Source organism: Bubalus bubalis, chromosome 5 (assembly GCF_019923935.1).
Source record: "Bubalus bubalis isolate 160015118507 breed Murrah chromosome 5, NDDB_SH_1, whole genome shotgun sequence".
NCBI lineage: Eukaryota > Metazoa > Chordata > Mammalia > Artiodactyla > Bovidae > Bubalus > Bubalus bubalis.
Window position 1 is genome coordinate 108,425,194 of NC_059161.1, and position 19,668 is coordinate 108,444,861.

General features: G+C 41.2%; 1 protein-coding gene across 1 annotated transcript; it reads right to left on the reverse strand.

The window, feature by feature from the left end:
- Window positions 1-11,715: 11,715 nt before the first annotated feature.
- LOC102413787 (olfactory receptor 145) lies at window positions 11,716-12,684 on the reverse strand. The gene has a single exon (XM_006057634.4). The coding sequence runs from the start codon at window positions 12,661-12,663 to the stop codon at window positions 11,716-11,718; it is 948 nt and encodes a 315-aa protein (XP_006057696.4). The 5' UTR covers window positions 12,664-12,684.
- Window positions 12,685-19,668: the final 6,984 nt, after the last annotated feature.

Genomic DNA, 19,668 nt, shown 5'->3' on the forward strand with positions numbered 1-19,668 from the left:
AGATATGTGGCAATGGCTCAGCAATGAACGAATAAGGAAGAATCATCTCTGTTCATCAGAGTAGAAGTCAGTGTATTCACTTTTTTATTTTTATTAAGACTAGCTATTTCTAGCAATCTTGCAAACTTTATATTCAGAAAAATCTCTACTATGGCAAACTAAGAATTCAGAATAAAATATAAAAGTCATCTATTTGTTGATATTTGAGGGGGCAGATACTAAGTGAATTCATGTGAGAGCAAAGAGAATAATCCAGAGGGGTGCACAAGCACTGGACCTGGGGTTTGTCCTTGGGGAGCTAGTCGATTCCCTGTGGCCCAGATTTGAAGTTTAATTGGGTTGCCTATGCAGGACACAGGAGATAAAGCCAGGGAATCAAGCAGGTTGGGAGTTTGGTGCCATTATTGACTCATAATACTGGATCCCATAGGGAAGCATCTCCCATGGCTTAATTAGAGAAAGAAAAAAGTTCACATAGGAAGAGGGCAGAGATATGTATCTGTCCTGGCCTTGGCTCTAAAAGGGCAGAAAAAGAGAGAAAATATCCCCTGAAAAGTTCTAACTACCTCTGTGTTTTAGGCAGAAAATCCATATTACATATATAACAAAAAAAAACTTTCTTGGGAAAATACAATTTAAATCAAAATATCAAAGGATTTCCCATGATAAATACCCAAGGATCATAAACTCTTAGTGAAAATTACTAAACAAACACAAAATAAGCCACCCACTTGATAATCACCATAAATGAAAAATCACAATCTATAGAATCAGATCTGCAAAATTATTATGTTTATCAGGGGCAGAATACAAAATAAATATATTTGATGTATTCAAAAGGGGAAAAAATGAAAGTATAACAAAGGAAAAATCACATATTTTTAAAGACTTTAAACTTTATTTATTGACTACACTGTGCAGCTTGTGGGATTTTAGTTCTCCAACCACAGAATTCCCTCCAACAGAGCTTTTAGAAATAAAACATGATTGTTGAAATGAGGAATCCTTTGAATATGTTAAACAGCCTGTTAGACACAGGTGAAGAAAAACTAAGTAACTTGGATCGTAAAAATTATCCAGAAGTCAGCCTCAACTAGGGAGAAGGAGGGAATAGCTATCATTTACAAATAAAACATCGGAGAAGGCAATGGCACCCCACTCCAGTACTGTTGCCCAGAAAATCCCATGGATGGAGGAGCCTGGTAGGCTGCAATCCATGGTGTCGCTAAGAGTCGGACATGACTGAGCAACTTCACTTTCACTTTTCACTTTCATGCTTTGGAGAAGGAAATGGCAAACCACTCCAGTGTTCTTGCCTGGAGAATCCCAGGGATGGGAGAGCCTGGTGGGCTGCTGTCTATGGGGTCACACAGAGTCGGACACGACTGAAGTGACTTAGCAGTAGCAATAGCAACAAATAAAACATAAGAAATGTAGATATATAGAGCACATCTACCACATTCTAGACCCTGTGTTTGTCACTAAAAATAAAGCAATAGTGGAAACATGTAGTCCCTTTTCTTTCAAATAGGTAATTTCAATGGAGAAAATAAACGACTGCTTCTAATTGAGTCTAATAATTAATTAACTTTAATACTCAATTGGAAATACAGTAAGTGTGCCAGAAAGAAGTTATGGGTTGCTATGAAACCATTTAAAGGGGGGGGGGAGGGGGGCGGTGGGGGCGGTGCTCTCCTGAATCTGGAGGGTCAGGGATGTCCTCCCTGAGGAAGTGAAATTCAGGTTTAAAACTCAAAAAGTAAATAGTGATGAAACTAGCTGTTCGTGACTGTCCAGCATTGGCTCTCCTGCATTTGGAAACCCTCCCTTGTGTGAGCCTTGGATGGAGTCAGAACTTGGCCTTTTTCTGTGAAATCTTGAGAACATAAGACCTGAGCTCAGCTCAGATATTCCCATGCTCTTTCTGTGACACAAAAAAGAGAAACAATTTATATTCTTTTTTGGCACAAAAAAAAAAAAAAAAAGACAAAAATCAGTCAATCGGTAACAAATGTCAGGTGTTGGTGGCCAACAGGAGCAGCCAGCTCAGCCTAACCAGACAGTTCTGAGGTGTGACTTGGCTGGGCTTCTACCACCTGGCTTCTCCTAGATGCTACCTGGCTCCAAAAACTGCTGTGAGTTTCTGTGAACCACCTCATTTCCTGACAACTCCCTTTTTTTGGAAGAAGTTAACCAGAATCAGTGTTCCATTTGTAGTTAAGAATGCTGGCTGACAGAATAGTGACTGGAGATTAAGGAGAGGGGTGGCAGGGACTGGAGGTAGGGAAACCATTCCAAGCTGTAGGACAACTTTCTCATATCCCTGTGATGAAGGCAGACACACTTGCCAAAATCACCTTTTAAAAGGGTGTAACAAAGTCTCCCTCAGTGTTTTTCTCTATTTTGAATGATTTTTCCCCTTCCAGGGAACTGTTGTGTGGATGCAGTTTAAAGGATAAAATGAACAAACTGCAGATTTCAGAGACCATGCTTCATAATCCTACATAAAGTTTTTTAAACCTTCAATTGTCCAAGGACTCCTCTTTTCTCTAATAATGAATAATAAGCTCCTTTTATAGGCAGACAGAAATGCATTTAATTGTCTGACCAGCTTTTTTAATGTTTTGTGGACCATAAAAGCAATAGCAAATAATAATAATAAGGATTATGTTTAACATCTAAGGAAGGTAATGGCACAAAAATTATTTTTATTAGTGATTAAATTGCTAGTGTGTGTTTAAATTGGTCATTATTTTTATAAGGTTCTATTTTTCATGGTTTCTATGTTCCCTTATTTGCCTTTGTGATTCTGTGTAAAATCAATACAGAATAGCTTTGGAATAGCTTTTTGTGTACCTTGTAAAACTCAGAAAATAATTTACTCTTAAAAATTGCATTTGAATCAGTTCTAATGAGGTGGATGAAACTGGAGCCTATTATACAGAGTGAAGTAAGCCAGAAAGAAAAACACCAATACAGTATACTAATGCATATATATGGAATTTAGAAAGATGGTAATGATAACCCTGTATGCGAGACAGCAAAAGAGACACAGATGTATAGAACAGTCTTTTGGACTCTGTGGGGGAGGGCGAGGGCGGGATGATTTGGGAGAATGGCATTGAAACATGTAAATTATCACATGTGAAACGAATCGCCAGTCCAGTTTCGATGCATGATACAGGGTGCTCCGGGCTGGTGCACTGGCATGACCCAGACGGATGGGATGGGGAGGGAAGTGGGAGGGGGTTCAGGATGGGGAACACGTGTACACCCATGGCGGATGCATGTTGATGTATGGCAAAAACAATACAATATTGTAAAATAAATAAATAAATAAAATGAGATTGAAAAAAAATCACTTATAGAGTATTATAGAAAGTGTGTCTTTGGTTTGGCAACAGATCTTTATTCAAAAACAACTTCCAGTCATTACATGTAATTATGGAAATACAGGCTTCCCAGGTGGCATTAGTGGTAAAGAACCCACCTGCCAATGCAGGAGACACAGACTTGGGTTCAACACCTGGGTTGGGAAGACCCCCTGGAGGAGGGCTTGGCAACCCATTCCTGTATTCTTGCCTGGAGAATCCCATGGACAGAGGAGACTGGCAGGCTACAGTCCATGGGGTCGCAGAGTCAGACATGACTGAAGCAACTTACCTCACACACATGCATGAAGATGCACAATCTGCTTTATGATGTGGTTTTAGAAATGCATTGCTATTAGTCTTGACTGATAAGTAGAACTTAATCAAGAGAGAAAATCAGGAGGATGTTCTGGGCAAAGAGAACCACAAAAGGAAATATTAAAAGTCATATGGAGGGAAAGAAAAAAAAAAGCATTTGAAATTTGGGAAATGGAAAATGACATTGAAACTTGAATCATTGCATACATGGCAGAGAGGGGTGAGATGTAGTTGGGGTAGATTAATGATGGTGGTAAATTAAATCCTGCTTCCCTCTCTGACTCGAGAATCAATTGAGAAGTTAGACACAGAAGTCAGGGGGCGAAAAAATGCCAGCTTTATTCCTGATAAAGTTAATTAGAAGACCGAGCTTGGATGTACATCTACAGTAGGACCTTATAACTCCCTCACTGCACACCAGAGACTAAATTTATGAATCCAGGTCTAAACTGAGCTGGACAACAGTTGGTGTTCTCAACAAAGGAGAAGGGTTGCAGATGGAGGAGATGAACAGAGATTCTGAGAATGTGCATGTCTTAACTAGAAATGAGGAGAGAGGCCTTACAAAGGGGGCTGGGCCACCCTGAACCACATTATAAGTTAATTTTCCTAATTTCTGATCAGTCCTGTAAACCATTCACTCCCTTGGAGTGAAGTAGGGGCAAATAAGGAGGAAGAGAAAGGGTTGCTTCTTCATTTACCTGTATAGGACAGAGAGTCTTCTCCCTACTAGGAAGGTGAAGCCTCAAAGAAGCTAGAATCACATTTGGGGTGGAAACTTGTTAGCACCAGAGTTTGTAGTTGATGGTGAGCAAAAGGGGAGAGCTGACGTCTCCAAAGTTGCTTCTGACTTTTGGTAAAGAGTGTAGGAGAAGGATGGGCTGGAGACCAGCGAAACCTGAACTCAGGTGGTGGGAGGAAAGTGCAGAATGTCACGCATGAGAAAGAGTCAAAGAGAAAGCTGATCTTAGAATTTTAGAAAAGGAAATTTAGAATCCTCAGATGAACACATCACTGTTTAAAAAAAAAAAAAAAAAAAAACTCTTTGCAAAGAAGGAAACAATGTTGTCCTGTGCAGCCAACAGAAACATTTTACATCATTCCACTGATCTTACAACTCCTAATATAATGAGGATAGCCATTAAAAATCATGATTTTAAAATATGTTTAGTCACATGAAGAGCTGTTTACATTGTGTTACAGTATGAGAAAAAAAGTTATAAAATCAAATGATTTGACCACATGTGTTGTTATGTTTGTGGATATATATGTGTGTGTTGTTTTTGCAAACCAATTTAAGTCATCATAGGTACACAACACAAATTTCTGAAAGAATAAACACCCAAATCCTAAGAGTAACTAGTTATCTCTTGGTGGTAGGATCATAGATTTTTTAATCTTTTGCTTACTGATACTTTTACGTATTCTTACAACACTCAAGCATTGCTGCTGCAAATTTAAGAAAAATTATTTTTAAAAAATTAAAAACAAAGCACTGCATAATTTAGCATTTTAAGATCTCACTCAGGATTTGCTCAGCATTTATCTAGCACCTTCTGTATCTGCCCAGGCATTAAGCTGTCTGCATGTGTTAGATCACCTAACTAAGGTTGAGACTATAACCTCAAACATTTTCTGTATATTTGACTTCACAATCCATATCACTGTAGTCCAGCAGGTCTCACATATGCTTGTATTACTGACCCTATCAAATCAGTGCATTGGATAAGGAGAAAAGTCTTTGGAACTCTTCCTTCACATCTCTTTTTGGCAAATCGTTTCAAGTGAGAGTGAATGCGTGGACAAGTCCAGCTCTGAGGCAGCAAGACCTTGGACTTGGCACAAGGTGCATATACATGCATCACAGTTTCTTGCACCTGCAGACTGAGCCTCTGGAAGGCAGCAAGTGGCAGGAGTGTGAACACCAGAGTCAGCCAGTCTAAATTCAGTTCTTTCTTTCACCACTTACTATCTGTACAATCTATTCCAGGTAAGTTCTTAACATCTTTAAGCCTCAGTTTGCCCATTTATAAAGCAGAGCAAATCATCTCATATGTTGTAGGAAGTCTAAACGAGAACTTGTATAAAATGTTATTGATTTTGTTTGAAGAACGTGATCCCATGAATCTTGTGAGACTCTTGCCCACCTTCATTCTCAAATCACAGTCATTGCAAGATGCATGAAGAAGGAGGCAGAGAGACAAGGAGGTGTATCCTTGAGGATGCCAGATTGAATGGCATCTACAACCAAATTGTGGGGTCAAGTGTCTCAGGGCTGTTTTTTCTCCCACTCCAGGCCTGGCTCTTCCTTTTATGTGGTCTCACTGGTCACTGATCGAACCTGGGAAACTATTGTGTGCGCAAGTCAAACATGGTGAAAAATGACGCTAGGGAACCACCATGTTTGGGACACAGAGCATTGGCCTCTTCACAGAAAGCAAGTTTCATTTACACATACAAGGCGTCCTCAAAGAGCAAACATAAATGACTACAGAGACAACTGTTCTCCCATTAAACAGCTGCTTGCAGAATCACACTAAATAAAGTTCATTTCACCTAACACTCATATTTCAGTTTTAAACACCATTTGTCTCCACATAAAACCAGTGCTTGGGCTGGGAAAGAACAGGATAAGCCAGATTGTTTTGCCAGAAAATAATAAGGTGCTCAAACTCTAATGTAGATATATTGAAAGGTCATAAGGTCCAGTGTGAGGAGGGTTGCCCTGGACAAACCAGGGACAAATTGAGCATCAAAGGAAATAATGATGATAATGAATCATAACTCAGATAAAATTAGAATGTATGAGTCCATAATGATATAAATGAATGAATGAATGAACAAATACAGAAGAAATAAGGGTTCTTCCTGACAAAACTACAAAAGTTTGATGGAGTGAGAAACAAATAACAAAAGTTTGATGGAAGTAGAAGATCTCCATTTTACAACCATCAGAGTAATAGAATCAGGCAAGCACCATCAATGGATGTTAAAACTAGGGTGTAAAAGATTGAAAGGGAACATCACACTTCATAGTCTCAAAATATCTCCCCACAATTCACTTTTAATTACAAAGAGAAAAGTAGTAATCTTCTCCAATAAATTACCAAGAAACTTGCAAAGTTTCAAGAACTCTGTGTTATCAAATTGTCCCCAGATTGAGATTAAAGAAAAAGGAAGCTTTGCTCTGAGGAAATGGTGCTATGAAAAGTCAGCAAAGAATCAGGCTGTGATCTTGGTGACTCTTTTCTAAGTGTATTAATGTTCTGAACACAATCATTTGAGATTATGGTCTCCCTTACTCTGGGGAAAATGGAAACTTAATAAGTGAATGATTCATTTCTATATTGTACAAATTTTTCTTCAGCTTGCTGTCTCTGGCATATTAACTAAAATGGGGAATATGAAATGAATGCCCAACTGTTAAATTTCTCTCAAAGTCCTATGTTCAGTTGGATAGTGGCTTAGAATTTGCTGAAGGTATTCGTTTTATAGAAAACTATAAATTTTACTACTAGGAGGAGTATTAAGTGCTGGTTTGGGCTTCCCCTATGGCTCAGCAGTAAAGAATCTGTGTTTGATACAGGAGCCACAGGAGACTCAGGTTCAATCCTGGGTCAGGAAGAACCCCTGGAGAAGGGCATGGCAACCCACTCCAGTGTTCTTGCCTAGAGAATTCCATGGACAGAGGAGCCTGCTGGCTAGAGTCCATGGGGTCACAAAGAGTTGGACATGACTGAAGCAACTTAGCAGCAGCAAAGTGGTGGTTTACAGATAAGGGTAGGGTCTGACTTCTGCTACAGATGCCAGGTGGCATGTGCCTAAAATTAGGGGACAGGAGTAAACATAAGAATAACATAATCAAGGGCTTCCCAAGTGGCTCAGTGGTAAAGAATCTGCCTGCCAATTCAGGAGACGCAGGTTTGATCCCTGGATCAGGAAGATCCCCTACAGGAGGAAATCTCAACCCATTCCAGTATTCTTGCCTGCAGAATTTCACGGACAGAGGAGTCTGGCAGTCTACAGTTCATAATGTTGCAGAGTCTGACGTGACTGAGTGACTAGCAGCAATATAATCAAGGCATCAATGATGGGATATTAGGGACTAAGCATGTGTTTATCTGTGTGCTGGAAGAGATGTGTTGCCAGAAGACAGAACAGGGAAACCCCTTTGGTAAGTCAGCTGCTAAAACTGCTAGATGATCCAATCTTGCATCCAACAGATATATGTTTAATCTCCACTGTGCATGTGCCGGGCACTGTGCTTGGTGTGGGGAATGTCTCAAAACAGACACCAAGAACTCTGCTCACACAAAATTACACAGTCTAATTTGTGGTAGGGATAGATACAGAAAAGAAAGTGACAAGGACTTTACATTGCAAGCATCATGAGCAGAGGCACAAAAATGAACCAGGGCAGGAGAAAGTTATTCCAGAAAGACACCTCACAGTAAGTAGTCACAGACTGGAAGGCTCCAGAGCGCCTTCCTGTCCTAGGATTAAAAAGATTACCAGCAATATGATTAAACCAAGAAAGAGCCATTTAAGAAATTTAAAGAGTGTATAAGGAAGGAAAAGGAAAGAGAAAACATTTTCAATTTGCTCCCTCTTTTCTTTACTCATTCAGGTGTCACAAATACTTTATGAAGTAGAGGAAAGAAAAGATATAGAAGGAAGAGACAATAATACAAACACCACCACCAAAATTAAAGGTGATAAGTTTTCATGAATGCCACCCTTACCAGTACAGAATTGGGCCAAAGTGGACAGTCAAGATGTGTGTATGCTGCTAGTGAGAGTGTAGCTTGAGATTGAATTTTCAAAAAGGGACTTTGCAATAAAGTTCAAGAATCTTGTGTGATTCAGTAATTCCTTGTCTAAGAATATATTTTAATGGGGAGACTCAGATTTATTGAATGTTGTTGAGCATTATTTATAATTTGGAAATGTGAAAATAACATACAGCAGTAGAAAAATGTTCACTGGATATAATACATCCATATGGTAGAATTTTGCACAATTATAAAAACAAAATTGAAAGCAAGAGATCAGAAAAAAAAATTCTGGCTGTGAGCTCTGTTTTGGGAAACAAACTTTTGTAGCTAGAGATGGTGTTTCTTGCTTTCACAGTGTTCCTTTCTCTCTCCCTTTTTTTGGCTACCCGTGACCCTTCACATATATCTTTTCTACCTTTTTATTCATTTATTTATCCAATAAGAATTCCTTATTCCCTCCTCTTCTAATTAATTTTCATCTGTTTAAAGCAACTATTCATAGACTCTGAAAATAAAGACAATATTGTGTGTATGTATGTGCTGCTGCTGCTGCTGCTAAGTCGCTTCAGTCGTGTCCAACTCTGTGTGACCCCATAGACAGCAGCCACCAGGCTCCCCCGTCCCTGGGATTCTCCAGGCAAGAACACTGGAGTGGGTTGCCATTTCCTTCTCCAATGCAGAAAAGTGAAAAGTGAAAAGTGAAAGGGAAGTCGCTCAGTTGTGTCCGACTCTTTGCGACCCCATGGACTGCAGCCTACCAGGCTCCTCCATCCATGAGATTTTCCAGGCAAGAGTACTGGAGTGGGGTGCCATTGCCTTCTCCAGTATGTATGTGCAAAGACTGTCAAAAATACATACAATTCACAAGCAACAGCGATGGCCCCAGGGGAGGCTACGAAAGTACCAGAAAGGACCAGATGCCCTTTCACTGACCATTTTTTGGTAATACTAGTAAACATCATGAACCTCTACTATGCATTTAATATAAAAATAAATATATATAGTGAATAGAATGTAGAAATAATCTGATCTAGCATAATCATTTTTCATGTAAGCAAGCATGAGCCCAGAAAGATGGAGCGATTATCTCAAGGTCACACAACAGATTAGTGGAAGTGCTGATGCTAAGAGAAGAGGATCTAGCAGGAATGGAGATGAAGTTTGCTGAGCATTTGCCATTTAATTCTCTGAATAATCCTGTGAAAACATTTGCTCAGAGACATCAAGTAACTTGGTGAAGACTGCATAGCTACTGAGTAAAAGCTAGGGTCCAAATTTGATTCTACCTTCCAGTTCCCTAATCTCTGATTTTTCTAGGTCTTTATGCTACTCTCTTCCTCTCACCTATCCCAGTCACCCAGCTTCCATACTGTCCATCCATCTGTTCTATGTTGTGTAAAGCACAGTTCTCTCATTTTGCTCTCATACGTTTGAACTCACCCTTACTGATCTGTGCAATCCAACAGGCAAAGCTATACCTCCATCCAAACTTCATTTTTCCATATAGAAGAGACTTTTCCTAAAGAGACTCTCATAAATCAAAAGTATTATCACTGCATTTCATGTATTGTTGCTTCAAAAAAAAATTTATCCCCTACAATTTTCTTTTAAAACAAAAGGCAACCCTACCCCTTATACGTAGAAACATCAGGCTATGGATGTACAAACTTAAGCTGTACTTCCACCCTTTACTGTGAGGTGTGTTAGCTAGGGTCCCAGCAGAAAACAAAGTAACTGAAAAATAAAACAAGGAAACTATTTGCAGGGGTATACACAAAAGGTGATTTGGAGAGACCACCAAAGGGAGATACAGCTCCCCAGACTAGCAACAGCCAGGAGAGATTGTAGCCCATTGGCATGAAAAGACAGAGGAGGGAACAGTTACTGTAACCAAGTTGGAAACAGGGCACTCAGTTCCTGACACTGTAGCCCAGCTGGAAGAAATTCTAGGAAATAAATATTACAAATATCACACTCCTCTCACCTTCTGATTTTCTCTGCTGATGAAAGAGAACCTGCCTAACCCAACCAGAAACCAGAGGCCACAGAGCCCAGTGATGGAACTGTTAAAGACTGCCTCCCAGGGCTTGGAGTAAAGTACCAGAAAGTTGATCTAAAGGGTCACACACAAAAATGCAAGCAGTACCATAACAATCAGTGACCATTTCCTCTGTCGCTTTCTGCCGTGTGGTGCTGACTGGATAACACTAGGTTTTCTATGGTTCTGAAATAGTCTCCAAATCCTCAGCTGAAAACCTTGAGTGGCAGATTTCTCCACGCTTGCTTTAAAAGCACAGTTTGAAAACAAGGAAATGATTGTGTGTGAAATATTTCCCAAATCCTGTCCTTTGTAACGCTGACATATTCTTTGAGGTCTTTCATGAGCTCTGGCCAAATCCATTGAAGTCCAAGTGGCCAAAGCTCCAGGTCGCTATCTCAGGAGGTACCGTGTATGCTGCTGTCCGGGTTCTAGCACACTTCCCCACACACTGCAGAATTCTTCAAGAATCTGTCTGGTCATTCAGCCAAGACCATCTCAACAAAGTGTTATACCTCCTACCTTCATGTGAAAATGTGATATTTAAAATTAGCCCTTGAAAAGTTGCCTGAAATTTCTGTAGACAAAACCAGACTTTCATGTCCTAGACCAACTCACACTTGAAATGAAACCTTCTAAGGCAGCTGAGGGAGGAAGAAAGTGAACAGTAATGGAAAGAAATCAGTATTAAAAAGCAAGAGCCTGGATTCTAGTCACACTTCAGCTGCTGAGTAGCTGAGTGACCTTGGGGAAGTTACCTAAGCCTGAATCTGTTCTCAGAAATAAGACAGAACTTAACTAAATAACTCTTGAAAGTGAAAAATGAAAGTTTTAGTCACTCAGTCATGTTGACTCTTTGCAACCCCAGGGACTGTAGCCCTCCAGGCTCCTCTGTCCATGGAATTCTCCAGGCAAGAACATATGGGTATCCATTCCTTTCTCCAGGGAATCTTCCTGACCCAGGGATCAAACCCAGGTCTCCTGAGTTGCAGGCAGATTTTTTACTGTCTGAACCATCAGGGAAGCTCAAATGATCCTTAAGGCCCACAAATGTGAGTATCCTCTAGTTTTAACAATCTTCTTAAGATAAAGGGCACTTAAAAGGGGAAAGACAAACTTGTTGAGAGAGGGTTAAAATTTCCTCCATGTAATCAATGGAACTTGAATCATCTATAGAAGGAAAAATGTCCCTTTCCTAAATATTGCCCCCTTCTCAGGAGAATGATATTTTGCTTAATGTTTTCTTCAGAGCACTTTTGACATCCTTATTCCTCAGGCTATAGATTAAGGGGTTGAGCATGGGTACCACAATGGTATAGAACAAGGAGGACACTTTCCCCTGATTCATGGGTAAAAAAGAAGATGGTTTGAGGTACATGAATGCCCCCGACCCAAAGAAAAGAGAAACTGCAATAATGTGGGAGCTACAGGTGCTGAACGCTTTGGACCTGCCCTCGGTGGAATGAATATGGAGAATGCTAGAGAGGATAAGGGCATAAGAAATGAAGATGGTAACTGTGGGCACACCAATATCTATGCCCACAACAATGAAAACCACCAGCTCGTTTACATAGGTGCTGGTGCAAGAGAGCTCAAGAAGAGGAAGGATGTCACACATGTAGTGGTCAACAAGATTGTTGGCACAGAAGGTCAGTCTCACCATGCACGCTGTGTGGGCCATGGCCCCAACAAACCCCATCACATAGACACCCAACAAAAGAAGTAAACAGATCTGGGGAGACATGGTGGCCATGTACACCAGTGGCTTACAGATGGCAACATAGCGGTCATATGCCATCGCTGACAGGATGAAGGACTCAGAGATGACAAAGAAAAGAAAGAAGAAGAGCTGAGTCATGCACCCTGCGTAGGAGATGATGTTCTTCTTTGAGACAAAACTCATCAGCATTTTGGGAGTGATAACAGTGGAATAGCAGAAATCTATGAAGGATAAGTTATAGAGGAAAAAGTACATGGGGGTGTGCAGGTGAGAGTTGAGTCCAATCAGGGTTATCAAGCCCAGGTTCCCCACCACAGTGACCATGTAGAAACCTAGAAATAGGAAGAAGAGGGGGATCTGGGGTTCTGGCTGGCTGGTTAAGCCTGCGAGGATGAACTCTGTCCCAGAAGAGTTCTCAGCTACCATTCTGATTTCAGGCATTCTGTGGAAACAAAGGAAAAGGGTCACTTAGAGAAGGAGAGGAGAAGGCAATGGCACCGCACTCCAGTACTTTTGCCTAGAAAATCCCATGGACGGAGGAGCCTGATAGGTTGCGAAGAGTCGGACACGACTGAGCAACTTCACTTTCACTTTTCACTTTCATGCATTGGAGAAGGAAATGGCAACCCACTCCAGTGTTCTTGCCCGGAGAATCCCAGGGACGGGGGAAGCCTGGTGGGCTGCCGTCTATGGGGTCGCACAGAGTCGGACACGACTGAAGCGACTTAGCAGCAGCAGCAGCAGAGAAGGAGAGAGACCAGTGCTGCCCTCCCTGTCATCTCCCAGTTCTTTAGAATTAGAGGCACACTTGGATATTTTGGAATCCCATGGACAGAGGAGCCTGGTGGGCTGCAGTCTTTGGGAGCTCAAAGAGTCAAACACGACTGAGCAACGAACACTTTCATTTGGATATTTTGGACTTCAGGAGAAAGGGCTTTCCGGAAGCTATGGGTCTTATTCCCATGAGCCCCTAGTGACTCTGCCTCTGGAGCGCCCTCTGGGGGACGAAACCGTCTCTAAGAGAACGGCCACGGCTGCTGGGAAGAAAGGACCCAAGGATGCACTGAAGAATCTCCCAGATCCTTACTTCAGTAAACTTCAGTCTATTTATCATGCCCTTCCAACTCCAGTCTGCTCAGGTTTACAATAACTGGGGTCATTTTCTGGGAAGAGTCCTCTGAAAGGATGGAGCCAGTCCAACCATGCCAGTGTCCACCTCACGGTCAACGTGGACAGACTAGAGGTAAGATGTGCGTGCCTGCATGCCCAGTCACTAAGTCGTGTCTGACTCTCGTTACCCCAGGGGATTTCCCTGCCAGGCTTCTCTGTCCATGGGATTTCCAAGGCAAGAATACTGGAGTGGGTTGCCATTTCCTCCTCCAGGGGATCTTCCCGGCCCAGGGACTGAACCTGCATCTCCTGCATTGACAAGCAGATACTTACCACGGAGCCACCAGGGAAGACCAGAAAAGGGAGATGGTCCTTCCCAAAGCCTTCACTACCCGAGGGTGGAGATTTAGGAAAAGTTCAGCCCAGATTTAGTCACTCACCTCTTTAAGCCTGCCGTTTCGTCCGCTGTCCCTCTCAGTCCAACTCTTGCCCTCCGTCGTTCAAACAGACAAATGGTGTAGTACTAACACAAGCGAATGAATTAAGAGTTACCCCTTAACTCTCTGTTCTATGTGGGGGATCAGAGGTTGGACTGACTTCAAAATTTTCCTGATGTGATATCTGATTGAGACTGCCCGGAGGCTTTTCTCCATCTTTCAGAAGGGATACCATATCGTTGCCTGTAATCAATGCCAGGCAGTGACAGGAGACTGAGCCGGTTTTATTCTGGGTTTAAAGATCTGGGGACCTGATTAGAGGTACCGGTAGAAAGGCAGAGGTTCCCCCAGGACCACAGCCTTAAAAATTAACTCTTAAAATAAGGGACTTTTGCTTATACCCAGGATAATATTTGATTGGGATTTTAGAAACATTATTTGTTCAATTAACATCCACTCATTAAAATGCAAAACTAATAACTTACATTTATTGAGCACTTATTGTGTGTGTATCCCCAACAGTCTTCCTCTATTAGCACTTATATGCTGACCTCACCACGCCATATGTATTTATATATAAAATGTCAAAGCATTTTATATATATACTTTAGTTTCATTCTCCCCCAAACCCTATGAACTAAGTCTTATCACTCCCATTTTAGAAATAAAGTATTTTACTAAATGTTACAAAGGTCATGTGAAATCTAAGTCCATTTAACTCCAAGCCTGGATTTTTAACAATTACATTTAATATCTCCCTATGGGAGATAACTAAATGTATAAATCCTTACCCTCAAGGCTCTGACATTCTTTTGGAAAAGATAAGATAGAATATATCTGACTAAATAGGCAAAAAAAAAAAAGTAATAAGTAAATAATTTAAAGTATTAGTAAAAGTAATAAGTAAATAATAAAAAATTATTTATTAAAAATAAAATGCATCTCTTCAATAAGTGGCGCTAGGAAAACTGGACAACTACATGTAAATGAGTGAAATCAGAATACTTCTTAGCACCATACACAAAAATAAATTCAAAGTGGATTAAAGACCTAAATGTAAGGCCGGACACTATAAAACTCTTAGAGGAAAGCATAGGCAGATTACTCTGACATAATTTTAATCCACCTCCTTGAGTAAGGAAAATAAAAACAAAAATAAATGGGATCTAATTAAACTGAAAAGTTTCTGCAAAGGAACCTTTCCTCTTTTCCTAACTCCCCTCTCTCATGACAAGTTATCCCTGTGTCCCATCTCTTAGAGTCTTCTTGAGCTCAGTGACAGCTAATTCACATTTTGTTGTTGTTTAGTAGCTAAGTCATGTCCAATTCTTTAGGGCCCTATGGACTGTAGCCCACCAGGCTCCTCTGTCCATGGTTTTCTCTAGGCAAGAATACTGGAGAGGGTTGCCATTTCCTCCTCCAGGGGATCTTCCCAACCCAGGGATGGAACCCACAATTCCTACCATGGCTCCTGCATTGCAAAGAGATTCTTTACCACTACACCACCAGGGAAGCCCAGTGCACACTTTGAGGCCCCGTAGATTTGAAGCAATACTAAAAGTCATCTAATCCTGCTTTTCACAAACCTAGCTATACAATTGAATTAGATAAGAATGTGCTTATTAAAGGTATGTTCCTTGCTGCTAATCCAGACATCTAAATCAGAATCTCCAGGAGTAGGTCTTTATAATTTGTTTTCCCTTATAAATCTCCCTTGGTGATCTGAATATTTGGCCAGGTTTGGGATACACTGATCTAATTCTCCTACCTGTGTCTTCCAGACAGGAAAATTGAGACCCAGTCAATTACAGAATTGGTTGGTGGTGGAATGTGGAATAAAACACGGGTCTCTAACCTCCACGGTTGAAGAGGGCCTATACCTTATTCAAAAGAAACCCACCTGGTCATTTAACTGAAATGCAAAGTACAAGTAAATGACATTACTGGGCATCAGATCTAGAAGAGCACCCCAAAATTATACTAGGGAGAGACTTGAATGTCATGACAGGAAATGTGTATATAGTGTGAATCCATGGAACATTTTGAACAGGAGAATAGATGACACGATCACATGGGCTGAGAAAGACCAATTAGTCTCACGAACTGGTGGATGTCAATGACTTAATCTGCCACCCCTCCAAGCACTATGTTTTATCTTGTAATCCAAACAAGATGCCTGAACTCAAAGCACAGCAATGAGGTAAGGGACCAAGGATGAACTTTCAGAATAAATAGCAAGTAAATGGAACAAAAGTCCTTTCTAAGCTTTTTAGCACATTACCAATCATATAACGTGGGCCTTGCCTTGCAGCCATGGTGTCCTCTACCCTCCACTCTGAACAGTTTTTACCAGGCCCTAAGTTCAGGTGCCATCACCAAGCTCTCTGTGTTGGACAGTTTTTATGCCTCATTTCATATCACTCAGCCTATGCTTTCAGCCTCTACTGTTGCTCTGGAAGCTGGCAGCATGCAGCTGAAGCCAGACAACTGTTTCTCAGCTGCACCAATACATACACCCTTCTTTCTGTGCTAGGATGTCTCTGCCATCACACGTGGAACGTCTTTGGGAATCCACTCAGCCATTCTGGTGCATGTGCAAACCTGCAAGTGTAAAGGAGTTAGCATGGATAAATGAGCCTCTCTTCTGTTTCTGGAGGTTCATTCTTCATAGTATCTCAGAGAGCTTCAGAGGGATTTGATTGTCAATTTCCCATTAGAGTAAACAGCCCAATAACCCAACCGTGGATTAGTTTTCTATTCTTTCCTGTTTTCACTTCTTTATGCTGAAATAGTTTCCAAAAATAAGCTACCTACATACAGATCCTTGTGTCTGGCGTGCCTTTTTGTGAAAACCTGTTAAGGTACTCCTAAAACCCAGGTGGAACAGGTCTAACCAAAAAGTTCCTCATTCCACCTGGGAGGAAACAGCCTCCCCCAGAGCTGTTTGATTCCAGGTCAGAATAATGCAAGAGACCTGGGTCAGGAAAATCCCCTGGAGAAGGAAATGGCCATCCACTCCAGTAATCTTGTCTGGGAAATTCTATGGACAGAGAAGCCTGGCAGGCTACTGTCCATGGGGCGGCAAGAGTTAGACATGATTTAGCAACTGAGCCAGCACCACTACCAGAAAACAAAATATGACTCATGAGTTTGAGTACCTGAAATTCCATGTTGCAGACAACTTCGAGTATGTTCTATCAGAATGACAAAAAGTCAGACAGAGTAAGGCCTCAAGTCACTATCAGGTCACAGCCTAATGGGGATTAGCCAAAAAATCCTGTAGCGCCTTATCTTGAGATTTCCTGCAGCTCTCCTCCCAACATATCCCTGTCTGTGCACATCTATCTCCCTCCAAGAACATGAAGGATGGGCCCTAGGTTTACTCGCTTTTGTGTCTTTAAACCAAATGGAGAACCTGGCTTGCAGCAACTCACAAATCTCAGATTTTCAGGCTCTTCATCTGCAAAATGGGGTTGAGGATAATCACAGGGTTGTTGTGAGAGTTAAATCATACAATAGAAGAGTCTCACAAAGAGGCAGACACATGGAAGAGCCTTTATAAACATTATAGGAGATATACATAAAGAAATATAAGATATGTATAATTTAGAAAGGGAATGAGGAAGAGAAAAAGTTTGCTAAGAGATAGATGAACCTGACCTGGGTTTGATTCCTGGGTTGGGAAGATCACCTGAAGGAGGGCATGGCAACCCATTCTAGTATTCCTGCCTGGAGAATCCCCATGGACAGAGGAGCCTAGGGGCCTACAGCCCATGGGGTTACAAAGAGTCAGACACAAGTGAGTGAGTAAGCACAGCACAAGTGAACCTGAAAGGGGCAGGAGTCAGGCTCGTACAAGTTGGAAGAAGAGGAGAGCTGATGGAAGTGAGAGAAGTTCTGAAATAATATTTTTTCCTCCAAAACTTTGTGTAAGGCCCATCTCTCCAACCAATTTAATCCACAGACAGGCTTAAGGCTCACTTTACCTTGTCCCTATTTTCTGTCCAAAGCCAGGCTTTATTTTTCAAATAATTCTACCACATCACAGAGGCCAAATCACAAAGTCAGGTGAGCTTTCCTTTATAGTCTCTAAACTTTTCTTTCTGTACCCACCTCTAGTCTTAATAAAAAAACAAAAACAAACAAACAAACAAAAAACCTCTTCCCTAAAGACTCACAATCCTAAGCTTTATTTACCTTCAATTTTGTGTCAAAAACAGCTCTCTAGAAAATCACACAAACTCATCAACAGTCAGCTAAAGCTTATTATGGATCACACACATCCCACACCCCTTCCAGATATTTTTTGATGAAGGCCAAATCTTTAACCAAGAAAGCACAGGTCTCTAATTATGAACTTTCAGACAGTACCCAATTGATGAGAAGTATATTTTGGTCAGAATGAAGCATTTGAAGTCATCATCACTGGGTCTATAATGAGAACGTCATTGGTAGCAGTGTGTCCTCCACTTGGCAAGCTAATTATAACCCCTACATCGGTCCTGTGTGTATGTGTGAGTGTCAAGTGACATTTGCACATAGCTGGTGCTTGCTAGTCCTTCATACGGGGAATAGATTTTGATTACATCTCAGTAACAGGAAGCAACCATTAGAACTGGACATGGAACACAGACTGGTTCCAAATAGTAAAAGGAGTACGTCAAGGCTGTATATTGTCACCCTGCTTATTTAACTCATATGCAAAGTACATCATGAGAAACGCTGGGCTGGGGGAAGCACAAGCTGGAATCAAGATTGCTGGGAGAAATATCAATAACCTCAGATATGCAGATGACACCACCCTTATGACAGAAAGCAAAGTAGAACCAAAGAGCCTCTTGATGAAAGTGAAAGAAGAGAATGAAAAAGTTGGCTTAAAACTCAACATTCAAAAAACTAAGATCATGCATCCAGTCCCATCACTTCATGGCAAATAGATGGCGAAACAGTGGAAACAGTGGCTGACTTTATTTTTTTGGTCTCCAAAATCACTTCAGATGGTGATTGCAGCCATGAAATTAAAAGACACTTACTCCTTGAAAGGAAAGTTTTGACCAACCTAGATAGCATATTAAAAAGCAGAGACATTACTTTGTCAAAAAAGGTCCATGTAGTCAAGGCTATGGTTTTTCCAATAGTTATGTATGTATATGAGAGTTGGACTATAAAGAAATCTGAGCACTGAAGAATTGATGCTTTTGAACTGTGGTGTTGGAGAAGGCTCTTGAGAGTCCCCTTGGACTGCAAGGAGGTCCAACCAGTCCATCCTAAAGGAGATCAGTCCTGGGTATTCATTGGAAGGCCTGATGTTGAAGCTGAAACTCCAATACTTTGGCCACCTGACGCGAAGCGCTGACTCATTTGAAAAGACCCTGATGCTGGGAAAGATTGAGGGCAGGAGGAGAAGGGGATGACAGAGGATGAGATGGTTGGATGGCATCACCGACTCAATGGACATGAGTTTGGGTAAACTCTGGGAGTTGGTGATGGACAGGGAGGCCTGGCGTGCTGTGGTTCATGGGGTCACAAAGATTCAGACATGACTGAGTGACTGAACTGAACTGAACTGAAGAGTAACAAAAAGCCTCAAGCATGGATCTTGCACTTAGAAATTTGCCACTGCCTTGGTGATTACAGGAAATCTCAGGGCCTACTCTCATTCCCACTGTAGTCAACTCGCAATTAAAAAAAATAAATCATTATTACAAACCTGAAAGAAGTCCCATAGGAAAGGTGCTCCTTGGGGCACAGAAAGCAAAGAAGACTCGAGCTTCATTAAAAGTTGACTTCTCTAGAAGCCTTAGAGGATTCTTGTTTGAATAATAGAACAACCAAGAAAAGTTTCTTTGGATTTATGTCACTTCAGAGCATGTTGCCATGGGAACTACGTTTCAAAATC

What these genes read in the sequence shown, in the direction of transcription:
- LOC102413787 (XM_006057634.4), bottom strand. Translation starts at nt 12,663, where the DNA reads ATGCCTGAAATCAGAATGGTAGCTGAGAACTCTTCTGGGACAGAGTTC.